Here is a 17,836-nt window from a genome sequence, read left to right as displayed (position 1 = left end):
TTGTGAAGTCTCTCACCTTCCTGCAACTCTGGCCTGTACCCCAGTTTGTATAATAAATTTTAGGGGGAAAAAGCCATTTTGTTCCACTAAAACAAAATATTATAGATTTTTAATAAATATCTAAGTTCTAAAAAATGTCAATTGTCAGCATAGCAAAAGTGTACAAATGGCAGTAGTCCTGGAAAAAAAGGATCATATAGCAATGTAACATTGTGGATTACTGCTGTGCTATCATATGAAAAAATTACATATACACTCAATTGATATGCCCGCATTTAAAATTATATGACATTTAAAAACATGAAAGCATGAAAAGTAGATTTATAACAACATGTTCATTGAACTCTGCTGTTGTATCTAGCTGTTTTTTTATAGAATGGAGCTATTGACTCATCCTTCCACTCCTTCCAATCTGTCGAAATTTAAATTTCATTATTGGTGCCTTGATTCCATCTTATACTATTGGAGCTTCAAACACAATCTTTGTCTCGTGACTTCACACACACACACACACACACACACACACACATATATATATATAAAATTTATTTATGCATACAAGAACTGGGGAACAGGCCAGAGGTGCAGAAGGGGTAGGTGAGAGGATTCGCCAGAGACAGAGTGGGGAACAGAACAGGCAGACTAATGGAAATACACTGCTGAGGGGAGCAGCAGATGAGACAGGAGCCATGTGGATAGTCCCTGGCAGGCCAAGGATTGAACACCTGCTGTAGAGGGTACAGATAGTCATTGGCTGTGCTTAACCCCTTGTGCCACCAGGGAAACCTGACTTCAAGTATAATTTCACAATTTGGCTTTTTCTTTCTCCGTATATTTAAACTTCTCAAAATAATAATTAAGATTATTTTTTTCTAATGAAATATATATTTTTTAAAGATTCATTCATTTATGCATACAAGAACTTGTGTGTTAAGCCAGAGGTGCGGGAGGTAAGAGGATTCACCAGAGACAGAGTGGGGAGCAGAACAGACAGATGTACTGAAATACACTGCTGAGGGAGCAGCGGGCAAGACAGGAGAGGTCTGCTGCGCCATGTGGGCTGCTCCCTGGCTGACTGAGGATTGAATTTGTGTAATGGCTGGCTGTGACTTGACAGCACTGTCTTTAACCTCTGCGCCACCAGGCAGGACCTGATGAAATATTTTTAAAAGAACCAATTGACAACTGTATTCATACAGTTAGTGCTCTATAATTTTATCTATTTGTTAAAAGTTCTTTTTAAATCACCATCAAATAAATCATTACTAATGAGCAACAAATAGGGTAAGTTTTCTGTGTTTACTTACCCAAAGATTTGATATTTTTCCTTCTAAAGAGATTTTATTTTTTTTAAGATTTATTTATTTATGCATACAAGAACTGGGGTACAGGCCAGAGGTATGGGGGGGTGAGAGGATTCACTGCTGAGGGGAACAGCAGGAGAGACAGGAGTGGTCTGCTGTGCCATGTGGGTCATCTCCTTTGCTGGGGATCAAACTCATGCTGCAGTGGCTGTGGATAGCTTCATATTGCTGAGACTTAATCCCTTGAGCCACCAGGGAGGCCCTCAAAGAGATTTTATTATGAATCTCATCATGAACCTCCCTTGTCTAAATTTTTTAATATATCCCAAATGACTTAATGGTTCAACTGAACAGCTATGACTTTTTGGAGCTGGGGTAGTCAAAATTTTTGCAAAATTACATCAAAACACATTACTGACTAGGGTAGAGTTTATCAAGTGTAGTCCAAAACTACTTAAATCCAAATCATTTCAGAAGCTTATTCAAAATGCCAATCCCTGAGTCAAAATCTAGAGCAATGAAATGGAACCCAGAAATCTTGCATTTTGCCTTAGTTGTCCAAGTGAATAGACTCACACTGAAATTTGAAAACCTCTAATCTAAGGAACCCCTTCCCCTTCAGGGTCCGGTGCATAGACTGAACTTGGCTGCAGAGCAAACTAATCACATCCCCAGCCAAATAACAAAAAAACAAAGGAAAATTCAGTTTCATGTGGGGAGAATGGCCATGAACTATTTTAAAAGACATTGGTTAAAGAAAAAACTTTCCACAGTAAGTGCCATAATAATTCTTAATATCTTGAGCCTAACAATCACAGGGAGAAGGAGTAGGATATGTCTACAAAAATCTGTTGCTATCATTTCTCGATTAATATTACACATAATGAATTATTTATTGAGCCCCTACTGTGGGCCAAATATGGTGTTTTGTGCTGCCAGGAGTTATATAAAGCTATCCTGGGATGAAAAGCATATGTTCATTCTGCTCTATTCTGGAAGAACCTAGTTGATTTAGTGATTGCTAGAAATGGACATGCATAGTATGGGGAAAGGCAGTAGTTTGATGTCTTAGGAATCAGACACAGAAGGCTTCCTAAGAATTTGCTAAACGAAAATTCGGTCCAATAGGTATAGGTAATATGTACTTGGTTTATAGCCAAACCACTGGAAAACTATAAGCACCAGCATTTATTTTGAGGACGTGTATACTCTTTACAGCAAGTACTGATTACTTTATCCAACAACATTCCTAAGCAATCATACCATAGGGATTTAGCAGAAGAATTGAGATGTAACCATATTGGGAGCTGAACTCTTTTAGTAAATCCCTAATAGGCTAACTCCTCATGGTTTGCCTATTTCTGTTTTAGCATTGACATTTTCAGAGCCCCCTTAATGTCAGGAAAGCTGGATAGGTTGGTCATCCTTGTCCTTCAAGTAAAGCAAGTGAGGTTCCGTTCTTAGTTACCCAGTTTCATTCCTTGAAGGATGGAAATCCATTATCATCTTGAATTATTCAAGTCAATTTCCTTGCCTGTGGGTATGATTACCCTAGTAGGCCACAAAACCTAAAGTTCTTGGGGGCCTCCCTGGTGGTGCAAAAGGTTAAGTTTCATCACTATGAAGCTATTTGCAGCTACTGCAGCATGAGTTTGATCCTCAGGGAGGGAGATGACCCACATGGCACAGCAGACCTCTCCTGTCTCGCCTGCTGCTCCCCTCAGCAGTGTATTTCAATCTTCTTGTTCTTCTCCCCCACTCTGTCTCTGGTGAATCCTCACCGCTTCTCCCCCCACTCTGGCATACACCCCATCTCTTGCATGCATAAATAAATAAATCTTTAAAAAAAAACGAGTAAGAGAGTAGTTATTTTAGCGGATTGGTGGGTGTTTTTTCTGGAAAAAAAAAAAAAAAAGAGCATGGATGTAAAGTACATGGAAGCATATTTTCTGATACCTAGTAGTCGTTTAATAAAATATAGCTACTGTCCTCACTATAGTATCAGAAACTTGTAACAACAGTTGCATTCACTAATTCAACAATCTGGTGGCATAATTTTAGCCATCAAAGATGCCTAAACCAGCGGCATCAACAGCCTTCCCAAGCAGGGTAGGGAGAAGAACTGTCTTTTAACTTCAGTCTCACGGCCGGCCTCTGTCTGAAGGAAGTGATGCTTCTTACATCTGGGTAGCGTGTTTAATGTCATCACAGTCTGTGTGTTCAGGCTTGCTCCCTTGGGAACTCTTGTGTCACATCTTTCATTCTGGAAAGAGGAAGCAGGAAAAGAAAAAGGGAAGTCACCGAAATGCAAAATCTGCTACCAGTTGCCCCATTCCGTTCCGACTACCGGGGTCCGCCTCGGCTGGTTGGCAGAGATGTTTCGCTAAAGGCTTTTCAGGCGTCACCCCCAGGTGTTTGTCAACGCAGAGATGGGGGCGGTGGGTGAGATCATCCTAGAAACTGAAAGGCAGATGGTGAGGGGTAGGGGGTAGCCATGCGCATGAGCGATTTGGCTAAAGGAGAGAGCAGCAGAGTGCGGGTCGGCATGGGGTAGGGGGTGAGGGGATGGGGTAAGGGTGAGGGGATGGGGTAAGGGGGGGAGGGCATGGGTCGGGGGGGAGGGCATAGTGTAAGAATCAAGCAACAGTCAGGCAGGGATTTCTTTGCTGGGGACCCAAGCGTTTCTTTGCAATCTCAAGAAGGCTCCGGATTTGTCCGTGTTGCGCCGTGGCCGCCAGCAGGAGAGGGACTGCACGTGATAATCCCCTTCCCCAGACACTTCTCACTCAGTAGCTAAAATCAGAGATCTGGCGGATGCTGCAGGCAGACCCACCCGCTTCGCAGAAAGCCTGAGCCCAGCAATCAGCAGATTAGGTTTCGGTGCGAAACCCGCCGCCAGGACCACCCGCGCCGTTTCCGAAAACCGGAAACGCCGGACTCCGGCCCGCCCCTCGCCCCGCCCCTCGCCCCGCCCCCGCCGCCGCGGGTCGCGCATGCTCGCGAGAGGGCGGGTCGCGGCGCCGGGCGGAAGCGTTCTCCTGTAGACGGCATTTCCTTCCTGTGTGAGCTTGGCTGAGGGCTGCTTCTGCCGCTTTTTCTGCCCCGGGTGAGTAGCGGGTTCCCGCTGGGCCTCGTGGGACGGGCTCAAGATCCCGTTGAGCTCCGTTAGGGACCACTTCGGACCTGGGAAGCTAGGCAGGAAAGGTCACCTCGCTCTCGCCCGCGTCCCAACTCTGCGCCGCCCACCACCGTCCCCACAGCCCTTGGTACCCGCGGATTAACCTCCAAGGGCATCCCGGGCCTTGCTTTGGCTGGCGGCCGGGCCTTGGTCCTTCGGGCTCCCTTGGCGCTGCCCTCGAGAGCCGTGCTGTTTTCTAGGAGTCTGTGTCGGCAGCCTGCTTACTGCGGGGCACGGGGTCATCCCGGACGACCTCAGAACCGGGAAGTGGGCCACGCCGGCTGCGAGGAGCCGCGCGTGGTTGTCGCACAGGCGCTGCTACCACCTAGTGCAAAAGCGGAGGAGGTGGTTCTTCAGGCCTGGACATGCTTTCGCAGAGGGTGGTGGTGATGTTAATAATAACCTGTCCTTTATGTGAAGGTTGGCAGGTTTTCTTTGTTGGCTGTGAAACTGGGGCGTCGGTCAATTAGAGAAATACTATAGTGTGAACACGATACTCTTGGTCCTTAACGTGTCACTAAGTTGCTCCTGACCGGATAGTACGATTTCAAAGTTTGTTTTTTTGCCTTGAAGATTTATTTATGCATACAAGAGCTGGGGTGCAGGCCAGAGGTGTCGGGGGTGAGAGGATTCACCAGAGACAGAGTGGGGAAGAGAACAGGTGGATTGACTGAAATACTGAGGGGAGCATCGGGAGAGTCAGGAGAGGTCTGCTGCGCCATGTGGGTTGCTTCCTGGCCTGCCGGGATCGAGCTCGTGCTGCAGAGGCTGCGGATAGCTTCACAGTGCTGTGCTTAACCCCATGCGCCACCAGGGAGGCCCTCAAAGTTTTCTTACTGGAAATGTAGAAAGACTGAAAGTGAAATTCTCTGGTATCGTCTGTATCTAACATAATTCTTAGTGGTGTTTTGCGGTGTTATTTGTACCATTTATGTTGATGTGTGTATATTTTTATTGATCCTCATGTTCATGTAAGATTGAAATGTATTCCCTATTGTATGCACATGCAGGTTTTATTTTCTATTTTGATATAATAATGTTACTGTAAGAGTCTTAACATGACAGGTCTATCGATGTCATGTGAATGATAAGTGAACTATAAAGTATATATAATTATAACCTAGAAAAGAAGTGTCAGTTTCATTTCAGAATTTTGAAGTCATTTTAAAAGATGGGCTACTGTTTTGAAAGTGGCCATACGACTGAGAGTATTGCATCACAGTAAAAAGCTTGTGTGTAGAATATATAGTTAAAAGAGGACTTGTCTTGATATATACATATATTTAAAGATTTATTTATTTTATGCAACCAAGAACTGGGGTATAGGCCAGAGGTGCAGGGGGTGAGAGGATTCACCAGAGACAGTGGAGAGCAGAACAGGCACATATATAGAGATAAACTGCTGAGGGGAGCAGCAGGCAAGACAGGAGAGGTCTGCTGCACCGTGTGGGTAGCTCCCTGGGCAGGGATCGAACTCGCGCTGTAGTGGCTGCTAGTAGCTTCACAGTTCTGTTCTTAACCCCTTGCACCACCAGGGAGGCCCTTGAGATATATATATATATATATATATATATATATATTATTTAAAGATTTATTTATTTATTTATACAAGCACTGGGTACAGTCAGAAGCGCGGGAGGGTGAGAGAATTCACCAGAGCCAGAGCGGGGAGCAGAGCAGGCAGAAGGACCGAAGTACACTGCTGAGGGGAGCAGCGGGCGGCAGGAGAGGTCTGCGCGCCATGTGGGACCCTCCTCCTGTGGCCGGGGAGCAGCCGGGGAACGAACCAGCGCAGCAGAGGCCGCGGGCAGCTTCGCAACCCAGTGCTCAACCGCTGCGCCACTGGGGAGGCCCAGCTCTTGATTTTTTTTATAGGATTCAAAATTATCTCGATGACTGGGACCTACTGATAACAGTTGGTTCCTACTAATGGAGATGTGAGACTGAATGGGAGGTTTTTGTTAAGTCGTAATGTAGTTCAGTGAACATCCAGTAGATGACAGTTTTATCACTACTCACTCAAACTTGAAATACATGACAACGTTTTACTCGAATATCAGTAGCTATCTTAGATTAAGTTATTGAAGTCCTTATTTTGTGGGCCTCCCTGGTGGCGCAGTAGGTTAAGCGCAGCGTTGTGAGGCTGTCCGCAGCCTCTGCAGCGCCGGCCGGCGAGGGTCTCACATGGCGAGCAGACCTCGCCTGTCTCACTCGCTGCTTCCCTCAGCAGTGTATTTCAGTCCCTCTGCCTGTTCTGCCTGTTCTGTCTCTGGTGGATCCTCGCACCCTCCGGCGCCTCTGGCCTGTACCCCAGTTCTTGTATAAAAATAAATCTTTAAACAAAAAATCCTTATTTTGTCTATTTATGTTCATCTATAAATAATGCTCCCACGTAATGCTCCCACGTATTACAATGGCATATTTAAATTTTCTTGGTTGGAATAAAAACCAGGAGAGTCAACTTTACTTTTTTTTTTTTTTTTTTAAGATTTATTTATTCTATGCAACCAAGAACCAGGGTACAGGCCAGAGGTGCTGGGGGTGAGAGGATTCACCTGAGACAGAGTGGGGAACAGAACAGGCAGACTGATGGGCATACACTACTGAGAGGAGCAGAGGGCTAGACAGGAGAGGTCTGCTGCGCCATGTGGGGAGCTCCCTGGCCAGGTATCGAACTCTTGCTGCAGTGGCTGCTAGTAGCTTCATTGTGTTGACACTTAACCCCTTGCACCACCAGGGAAGCCCTGGAAGTCAATTTTTTGTTTCCTATAAGGATAATATTTTTAGGGATCTATGCTAGTGGAAGAAGGCACACTTTGATTTGTTATATGAGAGTTTTAATTAGGTGGTTTTGTTATAGGACAGGGAGAGGGGCAGCCCAAACCCCGCAAACCTGCCTATTCTACATGGGTTCTGCCATCCGCCGCATCAACACAAAACATAGGAGACTTTAATGGGAAGGAACTTTAATAAAACTAGGAAACAATACAGGTAAGGCAAAGAGTCTAGTTTCTAAATGAAGCACCCAAAGTTACCCATCCCCTCGTGGGTAAAACTCCATCCAAATGGGATTGGCCCAGAGCAAGGCCCCAAAGCCTGCCACAAGTCTAAAGCATCTTCCAGTGGGGACCCACAGAAAAGGGTCAGAAACTACCAGACAAGGCCGGAAGGAAAAGAGCAAAATCAACATCAAAATAAAAGCTGCCATTGTCACCTCCCCACGGGTCTCACCCACATCTGTGTCACCCCGTCCACGACCAAAAGACAAGCGCAGTTTCTTCACGTGTCTCTAGGCTCCATGCGCCTCCTCCAGGTCTCCTGGCTCCATCCTGCTTCCTTCCTTCCTTCCTCAGTCTCTTCTGCAGCTTCTCCTCTTCCTGCTCAGCTCCACCCTCCCTTGGGTGGGGCAGGGAACATCCCCCTTTCCTGGGGACCACCCTGTTACAGTTTCTCCTCCCTAGCTCTATTTAAAAAATGTATAACTATGCATTCCTTGAGTGGTTACTGTATTTTAGTGATTCTCATATACCCAGTTACGTAGTAGACATACATTTCGATAAGTGCTTTATTATATGAATTAATCATTTTACATCCTAGGCTCTTACAAAGTACAAAACATCAATTTAGTTAAGTATAAATTTTATTAATTTATTTTTTATTTTTATTTTTACATCATGTGTATTTCCCTGTAAAATTTCCACCACCAATTCACTCGTGAACCATCACCATAGTCCCTTGTGCTCCTCTCTCCCTTCCTTGATCCCTTTTCCTCCCCCTCCCTCAGAGAATTCTCTGATTTATGGTTGTCTGCTAGGTTTTATTATTATTAGTTTTTTTTCCTGATCCCTTAATTTTGATTCCCCTATATTCCTCCTGAAAGTGAACCCACCTGATATTTTTCCTTTTCCTTCTGACTTATTTCACTGAGGATGATCCCTTCCAGCTCCAACCATGTTGCTGCAAATGGCATGATAGTTAAGTATAAATTACATTGTACACTCTTGTGAAATAAATGGCTCCTAACAATGAACAATTATGAAATGACTGATGGGAGGATTTTGTGAAGTTACAGTTTATGTGTTGGACAGATAATTACTGAATAGCCTCTGTTTTATATGTGACATTTATTAAGATGGACAAGATACCAGTCTTATGTATAAAGGTTTAAACTGTGAGTAGAATAGATAACCACCCAAGTTCAATAATAGGGCTAAATGAATAATATAGTGTGTTAAATGCGCTGAAAGCTTTCACAGAGCAGGTGTAGTTAATTTGTGAAGTCTGAATAGAATTTGGTCCTAAATGAATGGGATAGAAATATCACTGGCTCCAGCTACTGAGAGTTTCTTTTGGAAAATGGAGAGAAATTAAATTCCTAAAATTTACTCATTATGGCTGCATTAGGACAGTCTTGAATATTGGGAATACTGAAAGTAACTGGAAAGCTTTGGAGTCTTTATTAGGAAGAATATATTCTTGAGTGGAAGGGAGATACCTAAGAGAAATGAAATTGATAGATACGAAGAAGGGAAGTGAAGAGGTCTTTGAATAATGGTAGTTGCAAGAAGAGAAGCAATTGTAGATCTAGAAGGACCTTCAGTATTACTCTATGCAGTACCTAATTTTTATTTGGTGTGGAGCCATCTGTATACATTCTGATTTATGTGTTTTCACATGAGTGCAGAGGATACATATTTTCTCTCTTGTATTTGACAGCACTCAGCAGAGTTCTGTGCTGTGAGAGTATTAATGGTGTTATTTGAAGTTGAGATTTTTTTTTTAAAGATTTATTTATTTTTATACAAGAACCGGGGTACAGGCCAGTTGCGCAGGAGGGTGAGAGGATTCACCGGAGACAGCAGGGAACAGAACAGGCAGACTGACGAAATACACTGCTGAGGGGAGCAGCGGATGAGACAGGAGAGGTCTGCTTCGTCCTGGGGGATTCTCACTGGCCAGCCAGGATCGATCCCGCGCCGCAGAGGCTGTGGACAGCTTCACAGTGCGGCGCTCAATTGCCTTTGCCACCAGGGAGGCCTAGTTGAGATTTTTTTTTTTAAGATTTACTTATTTATGCATAGAAGAACTGGGGTGGGGGCCAGAGGTACAGGAGGTGATTCACCAGAGACAGAGTGGGGAGCAGAACAGATAGATCTACTGAAACACACTGCTGAGGGGAGCTGCTGGTGAGACAGGAGAGGTCTGCAGTGCCTTGTGGGTTAGCTCCCTGGCTGTCAATAGTGTGATAATGCTGAGTCTTAACCTCTACTCCACCTGGGAAGCCCCTTGAAGTTGAGATTTTTATCTCCCAGAGTTATAGCCATGTCATTCCTAACAAGTTTATTCTGAATGGATAGTCATTACCTTTGACAGGGAAGTGCAGGCCTTCTGTCTCTAGTGAATCCTCTAACCCCCTTGCACCTCTGGCTACACCCCAGTTCTTTTATGTAAAAAATAAGCAAATTCATTTTGGTGAAAAGTATGAAGACGTGTTCACAATTTGAACTTCAGTCAAAAATTTCCTGCTATACATTTCATCTAATAGGAGAAATTCTTATTGCATTAGTAAAATATTTTATTGTTGGGCCACCTTTCAACAGCTGAATTAGTGTTATAGCATTTTTCCAGACTCTGAAATAGTTATGTACAGGCTGTTTAAAAGAGTAAATACTACAACATGTTTTTTTTCCCAAATAATTACCCTTCTTAAATTATATGATCTTTTAGAATAATTGCAGTTTATAAATCTCAACTTCTGATCTGTTCTTTCAGTTTGCAAAGGGAGCTGAAAATGTGTTAATTTACTTTAAAAATTTTTTCCTTATAGTAAGACATTTTTTAAGGTGGGTAATGTCGAATTTGACTAAAAGTTATTTATTCTTGCTTAGTCTACTTACAAGTCTCCCAATTTTAATGAATGACATTTCTGTTTGCTTTTAAGGTTACAATCAACATGGTACATGCTGAGGCCTTTTCTCGTCCCTTGAGTCGGAATGAAGTTGTTGGTTTAATTTTCCGTTTGACAATATTTGGTGCAGTAACATACTTCACAATCAAATGGATGGTAGATGCAATTGATCCAACCCGAAAACAAAAAGTAGAAGCTCAGAAACAGGTATGATTAAAATGTTTGAGGATCATTTTACTTGGAGCTAGCAAATATTTTTCCATAAAAACAAGGGATATAGTAGAATTATAAAATAATAGAATGTTCTATAAGACCCACGTTATTCCTTAAAAATATTGATTTTCAAATCCTTTTTGACTATATAAGCAATTTATAAGAAGGAAAAGCAATGAATAAAAATATAAAGTATTTTGGGATATTGGAGTAGTAGGTTTTTTGTTTTTTTCAGCTTATAAATGAAGGATTCTATGTAAAATTTTTCAACAAAATGTATTTTCAGGGTCCCTCTGGTGATGCAAGGGTTTGGGACGCAATCTGCGAGGCTGTCTACAGCCACTGCAGCACAAGTTTGATCCCCAGCCAGGGAGCTGCGCACATGGCGCAGCAGACCTCTCCTGACTCTCCTGCTGCTCCCCTCAGCAGTGTATTTCCGTCAGTCTGCCTGTTCTTGCAGAGTGACCGAAATACACTGCTAGGGGGAGCAATGGGCGAGTCAGGAGAGGTCTGCAGCGCCATGTGGGCAGCTCCCTGGCCGGGGGATCGAACTCATGCTGCAACGGCTGCCAACGGCATCATAGGTTGCATCTTAACCCCTTGTACCACCAGGGAGGCCCCAGTCGACCTGTTCTGCTTCCCACCGTCTCTGGTGAATCACTTCCGCACCTCTGGCCTGTACCCCAGTTCTTATATGCATAAATAAATACATCTTTAGGGGGAAAAAATGAAAAACAAAATGTATTTTCAGTAATGGTGGCTTATTGAGTAACATTGAATTATGTGTTTCACATGTTCATTCTTGAAAGTCAACAGGTATATGCGCTATATTGTTTACCACTAAAAGTGCAATTCTGTCTTCACTGGACAGTTGTCTCATTTAACCCGATTTTTTTTTTTTAAAGATTTATTTTATTTATTTATGCATACAAGAACTGGGGTGTAGGTCAGAGGTGTAGGGTGTGAGAGGATTCACCAGAGACAGAGTGGGGAGCAGAACAGGTGGGGCTACTGAAATACACTGCTGAGGGGAGCAGTGGGTGAGTCAGGAGAGGTCTGCTGCCCCATGTGGGTAGCTCCCTGGCTGGGGCTGGAGCTCATGCCCCAGTGACTTAAACCCCTGTGCCACCAGGAATACCCTAGAGAATATTTTATTTATTTTTTTGAGAATATTTTAAATAGAGCTAAATGTTTTATTTTCAATGAATGGGAGAGGTTATAACTAGCTGTGAATTGGAAATGGAAGAAGTTTGAGACCTGCTGAAGTAAATATGTGATCAATGTTGAATAAGGTAAATTATTGCACAGTATGGAACATTAGGGTGTAGTTGAAGAAAGCTTTAATTTATTGGAAACTCAGTTTTGTTTTAATTAACTTCTCAAGCATTTCTCAGCAACTTGGTAGCAAAGAAAGTCATTGGTGGCTCTGAAACAATAGTGAGGATTGAGTTAACTGCCATGACAAGAATTTTAAATATTTCTAAGGTTCTTACCGAAGACACTGTTAAAATAATGAGATAATCTGGTTGGAATATAGGAAAGAATTAAGGCATTTAAGTGATTTGAGGGCAATGACTAGATATGAATGTGGGAGAGAAGGAAGGTATGACTTTTGTCGCCGTAAAGGAAGAACACTGAATATAAGAACACTGACAACTTTCTGAGGTAACCAGATAATCCTTGAGTTTAAAGTCAGTGCAGTTCTGATGTGAAAGGTAATGGATAATATAGGTACATTCAAATCAAGAGTAGTAATCTAGAAGTAGTATCATGTTTGGATTAAACAGGATCTTCGTAAATTATTTCTAGCTTGAAGATAGCAAAATTTCCAGCTTTGTGAGATATGTGTTCATGAGTAATGAGAAAAGATGGTTTGAGCAGGGTGTTGTACTGCAGAGAAGGATTCTCTGGACGCATGTTGCTGCTACTGCTTGGAACATATTTAGATTTAATAAGAGTTTTGATTGGTATATAGGTTATTTGGATTGTAGAAAAATAGGTAATCTACTTATACTCAAGAGTTTTCAAGAACAGGATGAATAACTTAATGCTTGATATGTTCTGGGCATATATAAATAATTTGTGTAGAATATTAGACTGTATCTTATCCCTGAGTTGTAGTTTCAAAGGCCAGGAAAGAATTCTCTAAGAATTCCCATATAGGGGCCTCCCTGGCGGCACAAGGGTTAAGATGCAACCTATGAAGCTATCCACAGCCACTGCAGTAGGAGTTCGATTCCTGGCCAGCCAGGGAGCAACCCACATGGCGCAGCAGACCTCTCCTGACTCGCCCGCTGCTCCCCTTAGGTTGATCTGCCTGTTCTGTTCCCCACTCTGTCTCTGGTGAATCCTCTCACCCCCCCGCACCTCTGGCCTGTTCCCCAGCTCTCGTAACCATAAATAAGTATATCTTTAAAAAAAAAATGAATTTCCCATACATATGAAGGTCATATACTCTGACCTAAGTTATTTAACTTAATGTCTTCCTATTTTTGGACATTTCATTATATTGTAGTTTTTAAAACTTAAGTTATTTTGAAAGAAGTAATAAATGATATATACCAGGAAGCTGTTAGAAACTGCACTGCTAGTCAGGTGAGTTTTTTAAAGATTTATATATAAGAACTGGGGTACAGGCCATAGGCACGGGAGGGTGAGAGGATTCACCAGAGACAGAGTGGGGAGCAGAACAGGCAGACGGACCAAAAAATTGTTGAGAGTAGCTGCGGGCGAGGCAGGAGAGGTCTACGGCACCATGTGGGTATCTCCCTGGCCGGTCAGGAATCAAACCCGCGCTGCAGAGGCTGTGGACAGCTTCACAGCTCTGCGCTCAACCTGCTGCACCACTGGGGAGGCCCCAGTCAGGTGTTTTTAAAATTGGTTTGCTGTACATGATTCTTAGAAAACTGAGAAGTTGAAGTAAATAAGAAAAGGCAGAAAGAAAGTCAGTAAGGAATAAGTGGTTAGTGTTGCTTGAGTGCCCAAGAGAATAGATAGCAGTGATGAGGAAATCCAAGAGAACAAACTCAGTGCAGTTTTTTATGCCTAGCATAGTAGGACAACACTACAGTATAATACCATCTTATGCAATAATTTTCAGAATACATACATTAAAATTGGAGGAAAGTGTAAGTGCATTAATCCTAGAAGAGAAGTTGGCTGAGAATGTCTACAAAATGGTGTTTTGTTGTTGTTGGTTTGTTTTTTTTTTTTTTTTTTTTTTTTTTTTTTTTGACTTGGACCAAATTTTCGGTATTTTATTACATCCATCTTAACTTGTATTTCCAAAATAGCATTATACATGTTGCCAAGTATTTCATTCTTTGTTTTTTTTAAAATTTTATATAATTCTTACATCATTTTTCATTTTTGCACAATGTATGCATTTTCATTTTGGTTATACTCCCCATACAATTCCCACCCCGTTTATTTTGACCCTGATCCCTTCACATCGCCCCTCCCCCCATAGTGTGTCTCTGGTTTATAGTCGATTTTTATTTTTTCTTTATTATAATTAGGTTTTTTCCTGGTCCCTTATTTAGGTTTTCTAAATTTCTGCTATGAGTGAGACCATCCAGTACTTTCTTTTTCTTTTTCTTTCTGGCTTACTTCACTGAGCATGATCCCTTCCAGCTCCATCCATGTTGCTGAAATAAAAAAAAAAATCTTTTGATTGCTGAGTAATATTCCATTGTATATATATACCATATCTTCTTGATCCAGTCATCTATTTTTGGACCTTTGGGTTGTTTCCATAGCTTAGCTATTGTAAATAGTGCTGCTATAAGCATAGGTGTGCAGGTATCCCTCTGAATTAATGTTTCTGTGTCCTTTGGGTAAATAACTAGGAGTGGAATCTATGGATCATAGGGAAGCTCTATCTTTAGTAGGTTGAGGAATCTCCACACAACTCTCCATAGTTGTTGGACCATTTTGCACTCCCACCAGCAGTGCAGGAGAATTCCTTTTTCTCCACATCCTTGCCAACATTTTGTTTAGTTTTTTTTTTTTTTTTTTGGTGGGACCCTTGCTGGCAGCCGGGGAATGAACCGGCCCTACAGAGGCTGCGGGCAGCCTCGCAGCCCAGTGCTCAACCACTGCGCCACCAGGGGAGGCCCCTTGCTCGTTTTTTTAATATGTGCCATTCTCACTGGTGTAAGATGGTATCTCATTGTAGTTTTGACTTGCATTTTCCTGATTACAAGTGATGTTGAACGTTTTTTCATATACCTGTTGACCACAAAATGGTGTTTTAATGTAAGTTTGTTATAAAGGCTTGTACCTAATATATAGAGGTGATTGCTCAAATTCTTTATTATTCCCATTTAATTGCATTTTTAAAAGCTTTATAATGATTTCCTCTTATCTACACCTAAATTTAGGGAGTACTGCAGCTATGTAGTTCAGTAAAGTTTTTTGATCCAAGTTTAATTAGTTCATCCCTGCTTTTCATTCCCTTATTAATGTTTTAGAATTTGATTGAAATGAGTGTTTCTTTTCTGTTCTTCTCCATTTACACCTTTCCCATTTCAGGCAAAAATGCTTGTTTCACTGTTTTCTACTCTACTTTATGTTGGCTTTTTGTTTTTTTTTTTTTTTTTAATAACTCACATGGAGGAAAAAAGATGGGTATATGGTAAAGAGTGAATTTCCCTCCTACCCCTGACTTTCTTCACCCCCAGCCTGCCATTTCCTTTGGCCGAGACAATCTGTACTTGAAGAGACTTATTACTTTGTAAACCAAGTAAACATTGATAACTAGAAAATATAATTGTCGGTAAGTTACAAACAATAAAGCATTGTGTGAACATAAGCCATTTTTAGAAGAGTCCAATCATAATTTTGCTTTTCTAGTTAAAACATGTTAGAAGTAGGGCCTCAAAGATGTCAAAGCTAAACAACTAGATAACGTATTCCTAGAATACTATTGATGTTGGGATAGTGGGGTTTTTTTTGTTTTTTTTTTTTTTTTTTGGTTTGTTTTTTTGGTGCTTTCTTTTCATTTATTTGTTCTGCCAAATGAGGAATAGTATTTTAGCAGAACATGGGTTTTGAAATTAGGGACATCAGTTTCAGCTCTGGCAGTGCCAGTTCCTACCTGGGTAATCTTGGTAACTCTTAATTTCTCTGACCTTTGAGTTCCTCACCTGAAAAAATGATAGTAGTATCTCCTTTTCAGGGTGGTTTTAAGGGTTGATTATAAAATGCTGAGCATATCATAGTAGGTGCTTAATAAACATTAATTTTTTTCTTCCTTTTCTGATGAGAACTTTTGTTTTAGAGTATGGCCTAAAAAGAAGATACACGGAATAGCTTCACATTTACAGACGTATATTGAAAAGGAGTACATTGATATTACTAATATATAATAAAATGGAGCTGACATGAAAGATTTAAAAGCAGTGAAAGAGGAGATTTTGCCAGAATGATAAAAAGGCTAGAAAAGGTAGATCCATTGAGTCAGGAATTTACAGGGAAATGGCTACATAGGAAAAACGAAGTGATTCAAAGCACCTTTTTACAAAAAGCTTTTTTACTAGATATAATGTACGTTTATCCTAATCCCCTAACTATAGTGCTGCATGATGTGATTTTAGAGCAGAGACATCCGTGACAGACAATAGCGTCATATAGAATCAAAAGCATATTAAGAAAACAATGAAATTTCGGTAAATAAGATTTATTCATTCCTAAAAATAGTTACTTAATTGAATTTGAATATGTCATTTTATAGATTTTTAAGAGATTTTCTTGGTCATCAACACTTATCTTACAATTAGGGAAACTGAAGTAAATCTGGTAGTGGTTAGAGTATGAGCTATAGAGTTAGTTTGCCTAAATTCTCTTGTTTATTCCATTTGCTAGCTTTTAATCTAATGCAAATTATTTAATCATGCTAAGCTCCAGTTTCTTTTTTCATAATGGGGGTGGGTTTGGAAATTGTACCTACTTCAGTATCACTAAGATTTAGTGAGATGATCCATTTAAAGTATTTTTGGAATGATACTCGGGCCTACTGAATAAATCAATATAATACTTTTTATTTTAATGGAAAGTTTTGGTCAAATAGATTTCAGTCTCAGAGGTTTCAGGCTAGTTTTGCCTAGCTCTAAAAGTACGTGTAGATATACTTCTAGTTCACAATTATTATCTCTGGCTGTCTGGCCCTAGGAGTTGACTTTCAAAGGGATGGCATCTCAGAAAAAAATTTGAAATTAAATAGGTATGGACACCTGTTGTAGTTACCTGGGTGATTTGAAGGAAGTTGGATACCTGATTTAGATTACTATTTATTGAAGGAAAGGAACTCCAGTTGTCCATTTCTTAATATCTTTAACTCCTTAGTCTTTCATCATAAGGGTCACCTGTACCTCTCATGTTAAATAATCGTACTATGAAAGAAAAATCAAGTTGGATCCTAAAGTCTCATTGGAAAAATGTGAGGTGCTGTGTGTATAATCTTCAGTCTTTACCCTATTTTCTCATTTCCCCAGAGCTAGTTTTAGGTTTTGTGGAGTAGAACCTCAAATCTTTTCTTTACCTAAGTGTGTACAATGAGAAGGGTAAGATTAAGGGGACTAGTGTATCCTTGGAAAATTCTTGTCTTGTATATCATTTCATTGCTCTTTATTTTTTTTTTTTTTAATTTTTAAAAAAAATTTTTTTTTTTAATAGAGGCATGTTTTATTTATTTATTTATTTATTTGTTTGTTTGTTTATTTGTTTATACATGCACTGGGTACAGTCAGAAGCGCGGGAGGGTGAGAGCATTCACCAGAGCCAGAGCAGGGAGCAGAACAGGCAGAAGGACCGAAGTACACTGCTGAGGGGAGCAGCGGGCGGCAGGAGAGGTGTGCGCGCCATGTGGGACCCTCCTCCGGTGGCCGGGGAGCAGCCGGGGATTGAACCGGCGCTGCAGAGGCCGCAGGCAGCTTCGCAACCCAGCGCTCAACCACTGCACCACTGGGGAGGCCCCTGCTCTTTATTTTTTTAAAAAAAGATTTATTTATGCATACAAGAATTGGGGTACAGGCGAAAGGTATGGGGGGGGTGAAAGGATTCACCAGAGACACTGAGGAGCAGAACAGGCGGATCGACTGAAATACACTGCTGAGGGGAGCAGTGGGCAAGACAGGAGAGGTCTGCTGCACCATGTGGGTTCCCTCCCTTGCCAGGGATCAAAGTCATGTTGCACTGGCTGTGGATAGCTTCAAGTGCTGCGACTCAAACCCC

The 17,836-nt window shown here is 41.5% G+C and overlaps 1 protein-coding gene across 3 annotated transcripts in view; it reads left to right on the top strand.

The window, feature by feature from the left end:
* The window catches only part of ATAD1 (ATPase family AAA domain containing 1), a 67,944-nt gene that overhangs the window by 12,722 nt on the left and 37,386 nt on the right, over positions 1-17,836 (top strand). The window contains exons 1-2 of one of the 3 annotated variants that reach the window (XM_037496058.2): positions 4,314-4,410; positions 10,424-10,597. In XM_037496058.2, coding sequence (XP_037351955.1) covers positions 10,436-10,597 — 162 coding nt within the window. In that variant the 5' untranslated portion in view covers positions 4,314-4,410; positions 10,424-10,435. Of the gene's footprint in view, positions 1-4,313; positions 4,411-7,373; positions 7,474-10,423; positions 10,598-17,836 lie in introns of those variants that run through there. The other 2 variants (XM_054690006.1, XM_037496059.2) reach the window with 2 other exon arrangements.

Source organism: Talpa occidentalis, unplaced genomic scaffold (genome assembly GCF_014898055.3).
Source record: "Talpa occidentalis isolate TD23 unplaced genomic scaffold, MPIMG_talOcc4v2.1 talOcc4.8, whole genome shotgun sequence".
Classification (NCBI taxonomy): domain Eukaryota; kingdom Metazoa; phylum Chordata; class Mammalia; order Eulipotyphla; family Talpidae; genus Talpa; species Talpa occidentalis.
The sequence above is the reverse complement of the archived record's forward strand: the minus strand, read 5'-3'. Positions and strand labels throughout refer to the sequence as shown.